This window comes from Nicotiana tabacum, chromosome 19 (genome assembly GCF_000715075.1).
Source record: "Nicotiana tabacum cultivar K326 chromosome 19, ASM71507v2, whole genome shotgun sequence".
NCBI classification, from domain to species: domain Eukaryota; kingdom Viridiplantae; phylum Streptophyta; class Magnoliopsida; order Solanales; family Solanaceae; genus Nicotiana; species Nicotiana tabacum.
Window position 1 is genome coordinate 126333939 of NC_134098.1, and position 15736 is coordinate 126349674.

The 15736-nt window shown below is 37.0% G+C and overlaps 1 protein-coding gene across 1 annotated transcript; it reads right to left on the reverse strand.

Annotated features, from left to right (window-relative positions):
- Positions 1 to 1013: 1013 nt before the first annotated feature.
- Positions 1014 to 13767, reverse strand: LOC107764055 (pleiotropic drug resistance protein 3). The gene is made up of 24 exons (XM_075238584.1): positions 11512 to 13767; positions 11184 to 11307; positions 10610 to 10695; positions 9639 to 9723; positions 8813 to 8972; positions 8653 to 8729; positions 8391 to 8444; positions 8210 to 8300; positions 7784 to 8085; positions 7417 to 7698; positions 6955 to 7268; positions 6607 to 6767; positions 6415 to 6518; positions 5511 to 5664; positions 5300 to 5425; positions 5104 to 5177; positions 4664 to 4996; positions 4274 to 4564; positions 3202 to 3285; positions 2969 to 3102; positions 2616 to 2843; positions 1899 to 2070; positions 1514 to 1768; positions 1014 to 1401 (listed from the first exon to the last, which is right to left on the reverse strand). The coding sequence occupies exons 1-24, from the start codon at positions 11895 to 11897 to the stop codon at positions 1135 to 1137; spliced, it is 4344 nt and encodes a 1447-aa protein (XP_075094685.1). The 5' UTR covers positions 11898 to 13767; the 3' UTR covers positions 1014 to 1134.
- Positions 13768 to 15736: the final 1969 nt, after the last annotated feature.

A 15736-nucleotide genomic window follows, 5' to 3' on the forward strand; every position in this document is an offset into this window, starting at 1 on the left:
AAAAGGGTTACTAAGGCAGCTTTTTCCAAGTATAGTATATATATATATATATATATATATATATATATATATATATATATATATATATATATATATATATATCAGTACATATATGAAGAAGGCAAAAAAAAAGAAGGAAAGAAATGAACTACAACATATAATAGGTTTGCCACAGATATTGAAAGAGTCAAGAAATACTCTTGGACAAGAAAATTTAGTTTCTTGGTCTTTCACCTATGAGCTAAAGTTTTTGAAAAGAACTTTAGCACAATAATTCGTTCAATTTGCTCGCGGGTTTCATTTATCAAAAAGTTGATAGCAAGGATCAGTCTCGGTGTGGATACGCATAGAGTGTTCGCACTATCGAAGAAAACTCTAAAATGATACTCTCTTCACCAGGTACGTCTTAGATCCTATCTTTGACATGTAAATAAATTTTAAAGACGAAAAGTTCTATCTAGGATTGTTATTGTCTTCCGCTGCGTGTTTGAACACCTCTACGCAATCCATCATCTGTCTCGTCCATTATCTTATTTGTGAAAGCACTAAGTTATTTTGCTCATAGCTCGATTTTGTGCAATTTGTTAAGAACTTTATTCCCCAGTAATTTATCTGAGCAATTCAGCTGTTGAGATGATTGTAAATAATTGTTCGTAGGCTACAGATTCATTTTCAGGCTATTAATTGATATGGGGTTGGACCTTATTTGTCCCAACTCACGTAAGTGCATACATGTATGATATCTAGATGCTTATGCTTAGCATTTAATGGTAGTGTAACTGTATTTTTACTATTAACGGTAGTGATAAAATCTTTGTTGCGGTTTGAATGCTTCTACTTCCTACCAAGAATGCCTTTACCTTCTCAACTTGAGGTAATTTGACAGTACCACAATTTCTGAATATCTGTGAATGGAATTGCTTCAAACACTTAAGTTTTTACCGTTTTAATATAATCTTTAAACTCTCATCTACTCTTAGAAAAGACAGAATAGAAATTCATGCATCTTATCAGATCCCATACTTCTCTCCCTGGTATTATGAATATACCATAACCTTATTTTCCCCCAGTCTAATGTACAAAAGTAACATGGAAACTATTTAATTTGAAACATACAATGAATAAGTTGCAATATCACCTCCTCTGGAAGTTCAACTTCCCAATGAAAAATGCAAATAGACTAGCAAAAACTAGGGGGTATGCAATCAAAACAAATGCTACAATAGGTAATTGATTGTGGTGAAAACCAAAATAGTCCCCAAGAAAGGCTGCTACTGTTTTCTTTTCTTGAAACACGGTAATTTCTTTTTCTATATCTCCATATTGTGAAGTAAGCATCCCATTCAGCGTCCAAGATGTAGGTGTTAGATAATAGAACCAGATCCACCATTTGGGAATTTGCTGCAATGTAGGGAAAAGAAACAAAAATTGAAATGTCACACACTGACTGAGGTAATTACAAAATTATCATTGATTTTTACATTCAAAGTGGCTTAAATTCTGAACCACTTACGGCCTTTGGCATCAAGAAGCCAGCAAAGAGGTTGAACATTGTGTAAAAGGATGATTGAAGAATTGCAGCTACTGGAAAGCTTGGCGTCATTGAAACAAGCATCATTCCCAAGTACGTGAAGTACAACAATGTGCAAAACATCGAATAGAAGTACCAGAAAACCTTATAGGCCGACCAATAATATCCAATCATCGGATATGTTATGACAGTAAATGCAAGCGCTTGAGCTAAAAGATATGGAATTTCAATTGCCACCTACAAAATCATGGTACTCAACTCAAATATGAAGCAGTGAACTGTTGAAGACAAGTGTAAGATTTGGCATTACTGAATCCCCAGTAACTTCAAGTAGTCAACATGCCAATTTTGTAATCCTTATATATACCTGTGCTAATGCATAAGCCCATGATGCATACATCCCAGCAAATCTTTCCCGGTATAGGACTGATCGCTCTGTGGTCACATATGGTAAAACAGAAGATGAATTATTTATGCCACAGAAGATTACTGCAGTGAACATAGCACCAAATACACTGAAGACGCTCTGCTGGTTATCTCTGTCAAAAAAGAGGAAGAGAAACAAAAGAACAGTCTAAGAAAAATAATCAAGCTGCTTAAGTATAAGATAACATATATACGTGTGTGTGTCTATATACATATATATGCAATGTACATGTATATATAAAGTGACTCTATTTTAGTTGATGTAACCAAGTCCATTATCATGGGAGAGAGATAGTCACATCATTTAAACAGAACTTCAGTTCTGCATCAACCTTCACAAACCAAAAATGAAACTCCAGAGTTCGGTTTTAGCTGTGTGGGTGATGTCAACAAAGATAAAATTAAGCCAAAATGTTGAATGTTAACAAACTGTACAGGAAAGGATATCTGAGCGGAAAATATTGGATCAGACGACCTAATTCCGTTTTCAACTGTGTCATGACAATCACTTTAAGCATCACTTTTGGGATAAATATGTTACTTAGAAGTGGCCAAGAAATTTATATGAGGATGTATAAAGTTTTTAATTCGCACGGTATAATGAAGCATGTTGTCGGTAAGTTAATTGAAGCTTTGGTTTAACAGTATTTTGACTTACAGTTTCTTTCCCTTATCCCAAAAGAGCAATCCAGAAACAAGGGAAGCAAAAAGCATGTGCAGAGAGCGCATTAAATTGTATGAAGGACTCCTCCAATAGGACCAGTATTGTTTCCAAAAGCAAGTCTTGAATTGTCCCCAGCCATTCTGTGAAAACCGGGTGGGGAAATGCAAATCTTTTGAACCAGCTGGTGGGAAACTCAGCTTCTTTACAAGCTCTTCGTTATTTCTGTAATAAGTGTAAACCAAAGAGGAGTCATGCACTAGTTATGTGCAAAATGTGCTTTTAGGTGATACAATGTGTAAGATACATTATAGAACTAATGCTAGATGAGGTGAATAGCTATGACTAACTTGTGTAGAGCAGAATTTTTATAGACTTCAGCAAAGTCTATGCTAATATCAGCTTCGCTAGATGTTGATGTAACCTCTAGCATCCATGTTGCTGGGTTGTGGTTGTTCTTTATTTTTGGGACACAAGAGATACCCTGTCAAATGAGAAAAACAAACAGCAATGTCAACTACTATGCAAAGAAGCTTTTATTACTAGCTTGCTGCAACATTAATAAAATGGGAAATTAGTTCACCTCAAAATATTCAATCATTTTACAAGAATTTCGACCGAGGTGTCCCCAGTAGATCATGCGCCCACCAGTTTTCAATAGAATCAGCTGCAAAAGAGCACATTTAAAACAAATAACTTTTTGATGATATCCATGAAGGATACATAGTTACACAAACTGAAAGATATTTCTGATTAGATGTATCGCAAATTTCCACGGCAATTTGAAGGAGAAATCAAGATACATAGTGTAACTTCTAGCACCCAAGAGCGTGACTTCGTGGTCAATAAAGTGGGTTGAGAACCATGAGGTCTCAGTTCAAATACCAGCAGAGGCAAAAACACTAGGTGATTTCTTCTCATTTGTCCAAGCCTTGGTGAACAGAGTTACCTGGTACATGTTACTGGTGGGAGGTAGCAAGTATACCATGGAATTAGTCGAGATGCGTGCAAGTTGGCCATAGCACCACGCTTATAAAAAAAAAGAATATTGTAAAGTCTATGTTTAATCATCCTATTTCTAAGTAGATGTCATTGCTTTTACTACAAATGGAGGTTGCAAGTTTCACGGCAACGTGAAGAAGAAATCAAGAGACATACTGTAAGGTCTATGTTTAATCATCCTTAAATGTGGGAAACAACAGAGATAAATGACTTAGCCTTCATGTGACGACACTTCTTCTATTCATTTGTAAGGAACTAGATATTATTAAATAGTAATTCGGAAGGTCTCATAAGTCACCGTTTAAATGGCTTCCAGGACAACTTCCCCAGGCACTGATACACATAAATTGAGAAATACTAACCAAGAATTCTAAAATGCTACTTATATATCACGCAACATGACATTAGGTTCTGTGAGTAATCTGACTGAAGCCTATGAATATATAATCGACCTTAAAACCTTGAAATTGCATGTTCAAGCAGGCATTTGTTGATTGTTCTCAGTGCACAAATTGGAAAGTATTCTCCACCCAACCATGGACCATTAAGTACATGCACCATTAAATGCAATCACAGTGTTTGCATACTGGAAAGTCATTCAAACTCCACTTCAATCTGCATTACTAAGTATTTACTCCTTACATGCATCTTACCTCATCAAATGCTTCAAATATGTCAATGCTTGGTTGGTGGATGGTGCAAACTATTGTTCTTCCTGTATCAGCAACATTTTTCACAGCGCGCATGACAATTGCAGCTGATCTTGCATCCAACCCTGTTGTGGGTTCATCCATGAAGATAATTGAGGGATTTGCAACAAGCTCCACAGCAATTGTAAGCCGTTTACGTTGTTCAGTTGAAAGCCCACTAACACCCGGCATGCCAACCAGCATGCCTTTTATTCCATCTAGCTCAATGGTCTCAATGACTTCTTTCACAAACTCCTGGAGATGCGCCAAAGCAGTTCAAATATAGATATAGCCAGAAAGAGTAGTGTTCATGAAAGAAATAGTAATTCAAACTCTATGTTAATTAGTTCGTACATATTTCGTTTTGGAGTCAATCTGAGGATGAAGTCGTAGCCAGGCAGAAAATATAACTGATTCTTCTACAGTTATCTGAGGAGAATGTATGTCTGTCTGCTCACAGTAACCTGAAACTCTAGCGAATGTCTCTTGAACTTTAGGATACCCACCAACTTTTATTTCTCCTTCAACATAACCAGTTGTTTTTCTACCAGCAAGAACATCAAGGAGGGTCGTTTTTCCAGCACCACTGACACCCATAAGGGCTGTAAGGATACCAGGTCTAAGTGCGCCGGTAATATCTGAAAGAAGTTGGAGTCTTTTTTGAGTGAAACCGAGCTCCGTCATTGCCTGACATGGACATAAAACCACAACCTCAGCCACTGAAACTCAGCTTCAACAACTCTTAGTTATCCAAAAATGATCTAAATACGAAATGAGATAGATTTAGAAGATACCGCAGGAGTGTCAACATAGTACTGAACATCTTGAAACACGAGTGATAGAGGTTCAAAAGGTAGAACCATTCTTCCTGGAAAACAACAGAAGAAACCATCTTTTGAAGAGCAAGGAAGCAACTATAAAATGATGAGAAAGATGGTAAGAAACAAGATTTCTCAGCCAATTATTTGTGCAATAGAATAAGAGGGTAACCTGCTCTTTCATGAGAATCCATTGTGGCCTTGGAATTTTCTGCTGCATCAGCTTTATCAATAGAGTCACTACTTCCTTCGATTTGGGAGTACTTATCCGTTGATATAATGGCGCGAGAACCAGGAGCTGCATCGCATTTTCAAGAAAACCAGCACGTAAACTACAAAGTGTACTGTGCAGATTCTTTGAAGTACAAAAAAGATGAACGTACCTTTTAAGAAAGTTAAGGCCAAGGTGAAACCGATGTTGAATAGTATTGTAAAGCCAAACAGAGCACAAACTGATATCCAGTAAAAATATCCATCAAAGTTTAACCCACGGCTTTCAAGGACTTCATTCCCTATACTTGTGTTTGTTGGTAGCGTCTGTTTAAATATGAAGCATGTGAACTGAGTATTGAATATGATATGGACAACTAAATTTAAAATCTGCGATAAGACAGATAAAGCTATTGGTTCAAGTTAATACATGTATGTATCAATGAGGTAAACATCTAATGAGACTGCTAAGCTATCAATTTGGAGTAATTCTCATCATGCAGAATTTTATGGCACATTTTATAGGTTAGCTATAGTTGAAACTGTTGTACCCTAGTTGGAGAGAAAAATCAGTTATTGCTACTGAGTGCCTATGAAGGGCTTGAATGGATTGTTATAGCAGGAATACAAAAGAACATTAAGCACTTGAGTCCAAGGTAGCCTTTAGATTACTGTTTCTCGTCAAGGAAAAAAGTACTAATGCTTTATAAGATGTGATTCGTTATGTATATGATGAACATTGCTTATTCAAGTGTTTCTGGAATCAAAGAGACAATTTATGCTTTGCATGTTACAGATTTGGGCTAAATAACTACCGACATGAATATCTGTCATTGAACTTCTAGAACCTTCCCTAGACAATTTCAGTCTTTTAGTAACAAAAAAGAACTGACAAACTACAACACTTATATCATTATCTTAAACGGATGATCTCTTCTTTTTTCGGAGCGTGATTTCAGGACAGAAGATGAAAAAACAACCACCAATATTGTTTTCATTTTCTTATACATATGCCTTAGAGAATACTTTTCAGTATTGCATAATTAGAGAGAAAATATTTGAGCTATTGACTCTCACCTTTTGCCATCTTGGCGCAAGAAATTCATTTACAGCAAGACCTATCTCACCATATGTCAGCGGAGAAATCCAGAATCCCCATTTCAGCCAAATGGGCATTGAGGCTGTTGTCAAATAACCGGTAGTTTAGTTCTGCTACTCACCCTCACATGAGCATCATATCAAAATGAACAAAGAAGTAGGAATGCTTACGTCTTGGTATTATGAATCCGCTGAAACATAAGACAAATAAGATTGATAAACTACCAGCAACTGTAGAAGCAACGATAGTCCGGCAGACAGATGCCAAGAAACGGAACATGGAGATTGATGTCATGTGCACGGCAAATAATAGAAGCAATTGCCGGAAGAACCTGTAAGTGACAGAATAGTCACGAAAATGCATGAAATTATTCAAATCATTCCTTAAATACAACTGGAATTAGCGAAGTGCAAGCTGCTGAGCGGAAGCCTACTGGAGATAGTGATATAACTAACAAAACAAATTTAGTAGAAGGAATAGAAGCAAGAAAGTAGAAGATATTTACATGTAGCACTCACCTTCCAGCCTCAGGGCTGAAACCAATGACATAATAGGTCATAGATGCCCAAATGACAGATTCTAATAGAGAAAGAGGAATCTTGAGAATAGTAGCAGGAATTGTATATGCCCATGCTGGGTAAAAGCATAACTCGCTCTGTTTATAGAAAACTGCAAGTCTTGTTATTGTCATGGACAGCTCAGGGAATCCATCCACAAGAAGAATGATGAGAGCATAAAACAGAGCTCCCAAATAATAATTTGCATGTACAAGATCAGTATCCATCCGAGTTCTAAAAAATACAGTCATAGTGATGGATGCAATAATGGCGAGCTGCATAGTAGAAGCATAGATTGCAATAAGTTGTGATAAATCTAAAGAAGGAAAATGTGACTTCTATCTTTGCTTAGGATAAAGCGAATGAGTAGAGAATATTTGTAACTTGGAGTACCATCATAAAAAGACAAGACAGATCACTTACCTGAACAGTTTTGAATATGTAGATGAAAGAATTCCTTTTCATGAGAAGGAATTCTCTTGACATACAAGCTCGAAAGAGTTCCCACTTAGGAAGTGAATAGTCACGAAAGGTTATAGAGTTTCTATGACTCCTGGAGTTATCATATGGAACAGAAAGTTCTTCATTCAGCTTTTTCCTGTAAGGAGATTCCTTAAATTTTCTGGATAACATATCAACTGACACAAATTTATACGTTTCTTTAGTTCCATGCCAGTACTGTGCTTGATCTTTTTTCGATGTAACCTGAAAACAATGAACAGATTTGGTGAGCTTCTAATTGACAGAGAAAAATATAAGGACCATTTAACAACAGCTGCTATGGACTTGCCTCCTGGAGGAAGTCAGCCACCCCTTTCCTTTCAGGACATTTGAACCCACAGCTTTCAAAAAATTCTAAAGCAGAATTTCTTGGCCCATGGTAAAGAATTTTTCCTTCAGCCATCAGGATTATATCATCAAACAGATCAAAGGTCTCTGGTGCTGGTTGAAGAAGCGACACAAGTATAGTTGCATCTGTAATATGTGCCAGCTGCTGAAGGCAAGCAACAATCTGGTATGTAGTCGAGCTATCTAAGCCATTCGATATTTCATCCATAAACAATGCTTTTATGGGGCCAACAATCAGCTCGCCTAAGTCACACAAATAGTTGGTTCCTTTATACTTGTTTTGCAAATGGTATCAAGTACATTAGCCTACTTAATGGAAATACAAACTGACAGCATTGTTACAAAGCAGATCGTGGTTTAAAATTACCTGTTGTCAGTCTTTTCTTTTGACCACCCGAGATACCTCTTCTCATGGCATCACCAACCAATGTGTCAGCACAAATATCAAGTCCAAGAATCTGAACACAGTGACAAGAATATGGCAATCATTAACTTCTATTCCGATTGCTAACAAAGGATTAAGAAAGAGGGTACTTCAATAAAGTTACCTTCAGAATATAATCCGTCTGAAGGTTTTTCTTTTGTCCTTCAATAGATATCGCCTATATGATGAAATTTGATTTAGAAGGTTAAAATCAATTACAACATTGATTGCAGAGGAATGCAAAAATGATTTCCAGGCATTTTACTTGAACAAAGAAGCAGGAAGCACACTGTGATAAAAATGGTATAATCTTGTCCGATAGATACATCAAGCAATCCTTATAGCTCAACAAAGATGAAATGAAAACAACTTGATGTTAAAACTACCTTCATGTAAGTGTCTATATCTGGATCAGGAACAACTCCTGCTTCTTTCTCCCTTCTGCTTAGGTCAGTCATAATCTCTTCAAAAGGAAAGGCATAGCTTTAGAAACAGTGCTGGAACATTCATCTCTACAGTTTATCTTTTATGTGCAGAAAGGCATACCTGCTCTGCTTCCTACTCCTTGAAAACGAGATGAATAATCTAGTGTTTCTCTAACAGTCATTTCAGGGATGTGTAGATCATTTTGGCTTACATATGCAGAAGTTTTCTGTGGGACAAACTCTTCCAATTTATAACCATTGTAAGAAATCTCCCCAGAAACCTGTTAGACATGGCCAGAAGCAGACACAAAAGATCGACATTAGCTCCATATATTCTGAACTCCATCCATACCATGAATTCAACATCACTCTTGTTCAAGTGAAGGTGCAAAAATTAGTGCAATTGCTCAATAGTTTCTTCTTGGAGGAGGGGTTGGTGAAGTCAATAAAGCTTCTGCTCTCTTGGTGAAATGGGAGAAAGATAGCAATTAAGTGTTCCCTAGCTGAGATCTTAAAGATATAAAGGAACTAAAAGTGGCTAAGACAACAACAACAACAACAACCCAGTATAATCCCACTAGTGGGGTATGGGGAGGGTAGTGTGTACGCAGACCTTACCTCTACCCTGGGGTAGAGAGGCTGTTTCCGATAGACCCTCAGCTCTCTCCCTCCAAGCACTCCCCACCTTGCTCTTGGGGTGACTCGAACTCACAACCTCTTGGTTGGAAGTGGAGGGTGCTTACCACTAGAGCAACCCACTAATAAAACAATTCCTACAAAAGAAGACCTATTAATTCACATCCAGTATGTTGTAGATCAAAGTAGTTGCTTCATATCAGCTGACGGGTTATTTTAAGAAAGTATTCCTATATTTTTCTCTTGCCGACATTAAAACAAAAACAACTTTAATCTTTTCTGACATTAAGAGCAAAACAACTTGAAGAGACCTTTAGAGATTTGTCCAGGTTTCCTGAAAGTGCTTTCAGTAGTGATGTTTTGCCGCATCCAGGAGGTCCAAGCAATAGAGTCATTCTGTAAAAATAGCAAATGTCTTAAGTAAATTCTAAGTGTCCGGTTCAAGAACTCACATTTTAAAACAATGACTTCAAAATGAAGAACTAACTGTCCATATCAGAACATGCTGGAGGGAGAAACTACTAAAAGGTAGACTGAAATTAGCAATAAAAAGTAAGCTGCACCAAGCTTCACATCACAAGATTATCGTGAATGCAAGACCAGTTCTGACACTTACCCAAATAAAAACCACTTCACAACAAATGTACTTCAAAAGAACCTCTTGCAAGTTTATGCATATGATAATGTAATCACTAACTAATCACTTGCATTAATGCTAGTCAACTAATTTTCTTCAGAACAATACTATGCGACAAGTATATTATTCATCTCTCAGTTGCAACTATCAAATTGATTGAGAACATTAATCAACCAAACGGTTCCAGTGTCTGGAGGTTTGTACTGCGTACACAATGCACATTATGTTCCCAAGGTAAATACATGATTGAGAGGCCGAATGCTTTTTTGGTTCACATAACTGGTTCTCTTACGTGCTGTCAAAACATGGCCATTACTGAATAGGGCTATGTAAAATATCAAACAACAAATAAAAACAAGGATGACTAGTTCACAAGCATTTTCACCAAAAACTGAGCTTAATACAACCAACACAGATTCTGCTGTTGTTATTCTTGTTCAATCAACGAGCGAGGATTGATGAGACACTAACTGCACCAGATACGAGATGAGAATCACTGACAGTGTAAAAACAATGACCAGAAAAAGGTCTGTCTCCCGCAAGTCGGAAACTAGAAATCCAAGTTGTTGGCGTACTTATAGTGAATTACATTGGCATAACTATTTAAAGTGAGCATATGCGATGGAGGAGCTTCGGGCGACATACCGTCCAGGTTTTATTACACCACTGACATCATTAAGGATTTTAATCTTGGCCAGTTCTGACTGTAGACCTGGAAGCCTAGCAAGGTTCTGTTGAACAAATTAAATCACTAGATTTAGAAACCTGTAGAATCACAAGTAGCAAAATAGAATAACCTAATGCTGGAGCTTGCACCTTATGCTATACATTTAACATTTGAGCTCTGAAACCAGGATCACTATGAAGATGCTCATCAATTCTCTCTTACTTTTTCTAACAGAATTGGTTGCAATGCATCAGAAAAATAACTTATTGTTGTCACATATAGGTAAAATGACCTAATGGAAAATACTATTAAAATTAGATAACCCGAATATCGAACTGGATATATTAGCACAAGAAAGATTCAACTATTTCCAGCTAATAATGGTTCAATTAATCACGTCTTCTCCTAGTCGAAGTCCTAATAAATGCCTCCTGATTATCAATTTTTAAATCCAGCATTAAACAGCTGCTACTTTAGTTTGAACTAGCACACATGTAAGAGATCAAATTGATGAAAATATAAATGGTGCTCAATCAAATGGAAAAAACTTACCATCGTTATGCTTTTGAGAGAATTCCAAAGTGTAGGGAGAGGCTTTCCATGAACTAGCTCACATTCTGCTTCAATGGTTAAATTTTTATATCTCACTTCCACTGTAGGCAATTCTACACCAACTCTACAAGAGTCAAAAACATTTTCAGTTCGTTGAATTAAGTCTAACAGATAAACCTTTGATAATATGAGAAGACAAACTATGAGACATACAAATAATGATGATCATAAATTAGCATTATCAATCACCAAAAAGATGGCAATTCAAAAGCAAGAGCAATGACCTTTCGATGTCTTTTACAGCCAAGTTATGTAACAGAAATCTTACTTGTCAATTCTCTTTCTGATTTTGTGCAACAATTGAAGGTTGTCATGTTCAATGTGCTTAATCATCTTTTCAATGAAAACATGCCTTTCTAGAGCTCCGAGCTTGGTAACATCAGTTACTCTTTTCCTCTTAACATTGGCGTCGTTGCCATTGATTTCCTCAAAGAGAGATGATCTCAACCTATCAAATGTTGGCAGTCTCTCAATTGCTGCCCAGGCCAACATGTTCTCCTCATCTACAGCGTCGTCCTTCTGAGAAGCACTCAAGGCTGAATTGCTCCTGAAACTCGAAGACTGGCCCCTAAATGATGATCTCAAGCTTCTTCCAATCTCTGCGAGATCCATTCTAAATGACTCTATTTCATCTGAACCAACCAACTGAGCCATTTTTGGTGTAAAATATTTTCCGCTCCAAAGCTGTATTTATAGGGAGAAAACAAAGAGGGGTGCACCGTGCATGTCTAACATAAAATATTCTTGCTTGCTTGAACAGCTAAATTTAGACCGTAACATAGATGAGGTAAGGAAATACATCATTCATTTTTTTTATGAATAAAAGCATTCTTGATTTCTTTATATAGATAACGTAAATTAAAGAGACATACCTAGAGAGTAAACAGATGTTTACAGTTGATAATAAATGAAATAAGGCTTGTTTATGGAGAATAACAAAAGAAAAATCTTTGAATAAACAAAAGAGTGCTGCACATTTCTCTAACTCCTCAAGGGACAGAGTCAGTTGACTTTCCTAGGAGGACAAAAAAGAAATGATTATTCTAAGGTTCTGACATGTAAGTTCATAAGTTCCAAAGTTCAAAGACTTAAACTAGGAGCTAGGGTCTTCCTTTATCTACAATAGAGCTTCATTATAGCTGGGTCATGCCCGTTACTGCTTTGTTTATGGCATGTATTATAATATTCCAACTATTCTTTGTAGTTGGCGGGAGGTGGGTGGGGGAGGGTGAGTTCTGTATGTCAGCTCTTGTAAAGGCGTGAGACATCCCAGCTAAATAGAAGGTCCCCAGGAAGATGAATATTACAGTACTACAACACAGCAAAACTATATTAGTATCAATCAAATGAACATTTATCAGTGAAAGAACAGTCAACTACTACATAATCTAAGTAAGGCCTGATCAATTGCCATCTGCATAATTAATCATTAGTATTTGCTAGCTCTATTGGTCCAATTCATTCCAATACTAAATAATGCTATGTTTTACGTCAAATTAAGGATGGGTTACGTACCTAAATATCATAATTATTCATCAACCTACATGTCTAGAGCTAGAATAAAGAATGGCTCAAATGGTCCCATAAGTTTATGGGTTGGACTATTTTAGTCCTTCAAATTTGTTACTGAACATTACAAGTCCTTTAAGTTTGCAATTTCTTTTTCCAAATCATTGGTCTTAGCGGAGACAAAATAATGTTTAACATCGGACCAAGAAAAAATCTAACCTTCTTCTCCCTGGTTTTTCACTTGTAACTAAATTCCCGGAACATACAGCAACAACAACAACAACAACAGCAACCCAGTAAAATCACACTAATAGGGTCTGGGAGGGTAATGTGTACGCAGACTTTACCCCTACCCGAAGGAGTAGATAGACTATTTTTGAAGAGACTATTTTCGAAAGACCCTCGGCTCAAAAAAATAAAAAGACAAAAGGACAAAAAGGAACACAATATTAATATCACAACAACATAAATTCCCGAAACATATATTAATTGAAATTCCCAGAACATAAATTAGACCCAATGACGTGGACAGAAATATTTTAATAGCAGCAAAAAGCTCAAAACTTTGGCTTGATACTCACATGGCAGCCCTAACCCTTGTGGGTAGAAGATTTCTGATAGTTCCATAGCCAATCAAATCGTATAAGGAGGCACCATTTTAAGTAGTAGTAGTAGTAGTAATAGTAGTAGACATTTGGTGTCTTCACCAACTTGGGAGAAGAAAATCTCCATCTTCATTATTGTATCATTGCTCTCCACTTTAGCTGTAGACAGACGAAATAGGGTAAGCCACGTACACCAAACTCTCCAGGATATTCCGATACTTGCCTCGGTAATTTTCTCTTTGGAGCTGCAAATCATGTGATACCAACACGAATCATAAGGGAAACAAGATAGGGGATTTTCCTGATGCGAATTGCAAAGATGGAGCTTTGTTGAGCTCGTGATGAAGGAGCATTGAGTTTTTCCATCCTTTTTTCCCTTTGTCTTTTACTGATGCTTCAATCAGCAAATTAGTGCTGAATCCATTAGACTTATCTAGTTTTATACGCACTTCTGTTCTTAAAAGAGATTTGTGACAGACGGATGACTAAATTTTAAACACTTGAGCAAAATTTCGGGTATGCTTTAAATAGCAGTCCTAAAAGCGAATATTTGTGCACTTCGCCCTCTTGACCACCACACTGATTATGACTATACCATAACCTTGTTCGCCACCAGTTTAATGTACAAAAAGAACTAAAGAAGCAGGGATGTTATTTAATTTGGAATACAAATGAATAGGCTGCAACACCACCTCCTTTGGAAGTTCAACTTCCCAACGAAAAATGCAAATAGACTAGGGGGTACGTAATCAAAACAACAGCTACTACAATAGGTAATTGATTGTGGTGAAATCCGAAATATATAGTCCCCAAGAAAGGCTGCTACTGATTTCTTTTCTTGAAACACGGTAATCTCCTTTTCTATATCTCCATACTGTGAAGCAAGCATTCCATGATGTAGGTGTTAAGATAATAGAAACAGATCTACCATTTTGGGATTTGCTGCAATATTGAAATGTAAAAGCATATGTAGAAAGAGGTAATTGCAGTTGTCTCATTGATTTCTAGATTAAAGTGGCTTAAATTCTGAACCACTTAACAACCTTTGGCATCAAGAATCCAGCAAATTAAAGAGGTTGAACAATACATAAAAGGCTGACTGAAGAATTGCAGCTACTGGAAAGCTTGGCATCATTGAAACAAGCATCATTCCCATGTAAGTGAAGTACAAGAGTGTGCAAACCAGAAAACCTTGTAGGCTGACCCATAATATCCAATCATCGGATATGTGATGACAGTAAATACAAGAGTTTGGGCTAAGAGATATGGCAATTCAATTGCCACCTACAAAATCAGGTAAGTGGAATCAACTAAAATATGAACCGGTGAACAGTGAACTGTTAAAAAATAAAATTTGGACTTAATTCAACCCCAAAAGTCAACTCATGAATTGAAGATTATCCAAGACCATGTAATGAATTGGTCGGAAAAAGGGAGGTAGGGCTCCTATTGACTAAAGGTTGGTTCTTCCCTTGCACCTGAAATAGGAAAAATGCTGATCCAGAAGAATGGTCTGGGCTTTTGAAAAGATGACACAACAGTCCATTCCCTTAATTAATCTGGGGTACTCTAACACCATCCCGCACGCCCACACATAAACAACTAAAACATGGATAATGGGAGCCCAATACAATGCTCAGTTGTTAACTGGAACCCCTGCTAACTTTCAAGTGTACGCTGCTTTATTTAAGCCTCATGCAAATTGTACAGCAAATTATCTCGTTGCTAGGGTAAGTGCTTGTGATCGCCTCTATAATTATGCATGTACCCGCAAACTATGTAACAAGCAAGAAATTGTTCTCTTGGGGGACATGGCACATATCAGTGGCTTGGTTGCTATTGGGGTCATATATTCTCCTTTCAAATGCGCAATTGTTTTTACATGTGCTACACCATTTATGGGTGCAAACGTTTACACTCCATTTGTGTTAGAAAAAGATCTTATTTGCCTATGAGGGGTTTGATAATGAGCAGAACATATTTCTTGTTGTTTCCATATCGGTCGTTGTTGCAAGAAGTATACTGGATCACATGCGATTCTTTGGCAACTTCGGACATTGTGGTTGGGTTGCAATTGGCGGTCATGCTTCTAACACTATTCTTGACTCGAACCTTGAGGACAAGTTCTCATTGAGGACATGAGTATTGTTATGAATAAGGCTCAGCCCAATGTCACACAGATAATTATTGGGGTGAGAAGAGCTATTGGACCGAAAACAAGCAATATGGCCAAATTGATTTGGGATCCAGGTTGAGTATTGGCGCAAAGAAGTTTTTGTTAAAAAGGGATAGTAGTCGGTTATTTTGGAGATTATGCATATTGCTGAGAAAAGTGTTTGCTTCTCCTCGTCTTCCATTCTCTAAGTCTAACCTTCTCAA

Excerpts from the sequence above, each read along its gene's own strand:
- LOC107764055 (XM_075238584.1), bottom strand. The coding sequence starts at position 11,897 with ATGGCTCAGTTGGTTGGTTCAGATGAAATAGAGTCATTTAGAATGGAT. Across the intron at positions 8,086-8,209 it reads AAAGAAAAGACTGACAACAG|GCGAGCTGATTGTTGGCCCC; the intron begins GTAATTTTAAAC and ends TGTGTGACTTAG. Across the intron at positions 6,519-6,606 it reads CGGATTCATAATACCAAGAC|CCTCAATGCCCATTTGGCTG; the intron begins GTAAGCATTCCT and ends ATTTGACAACAG.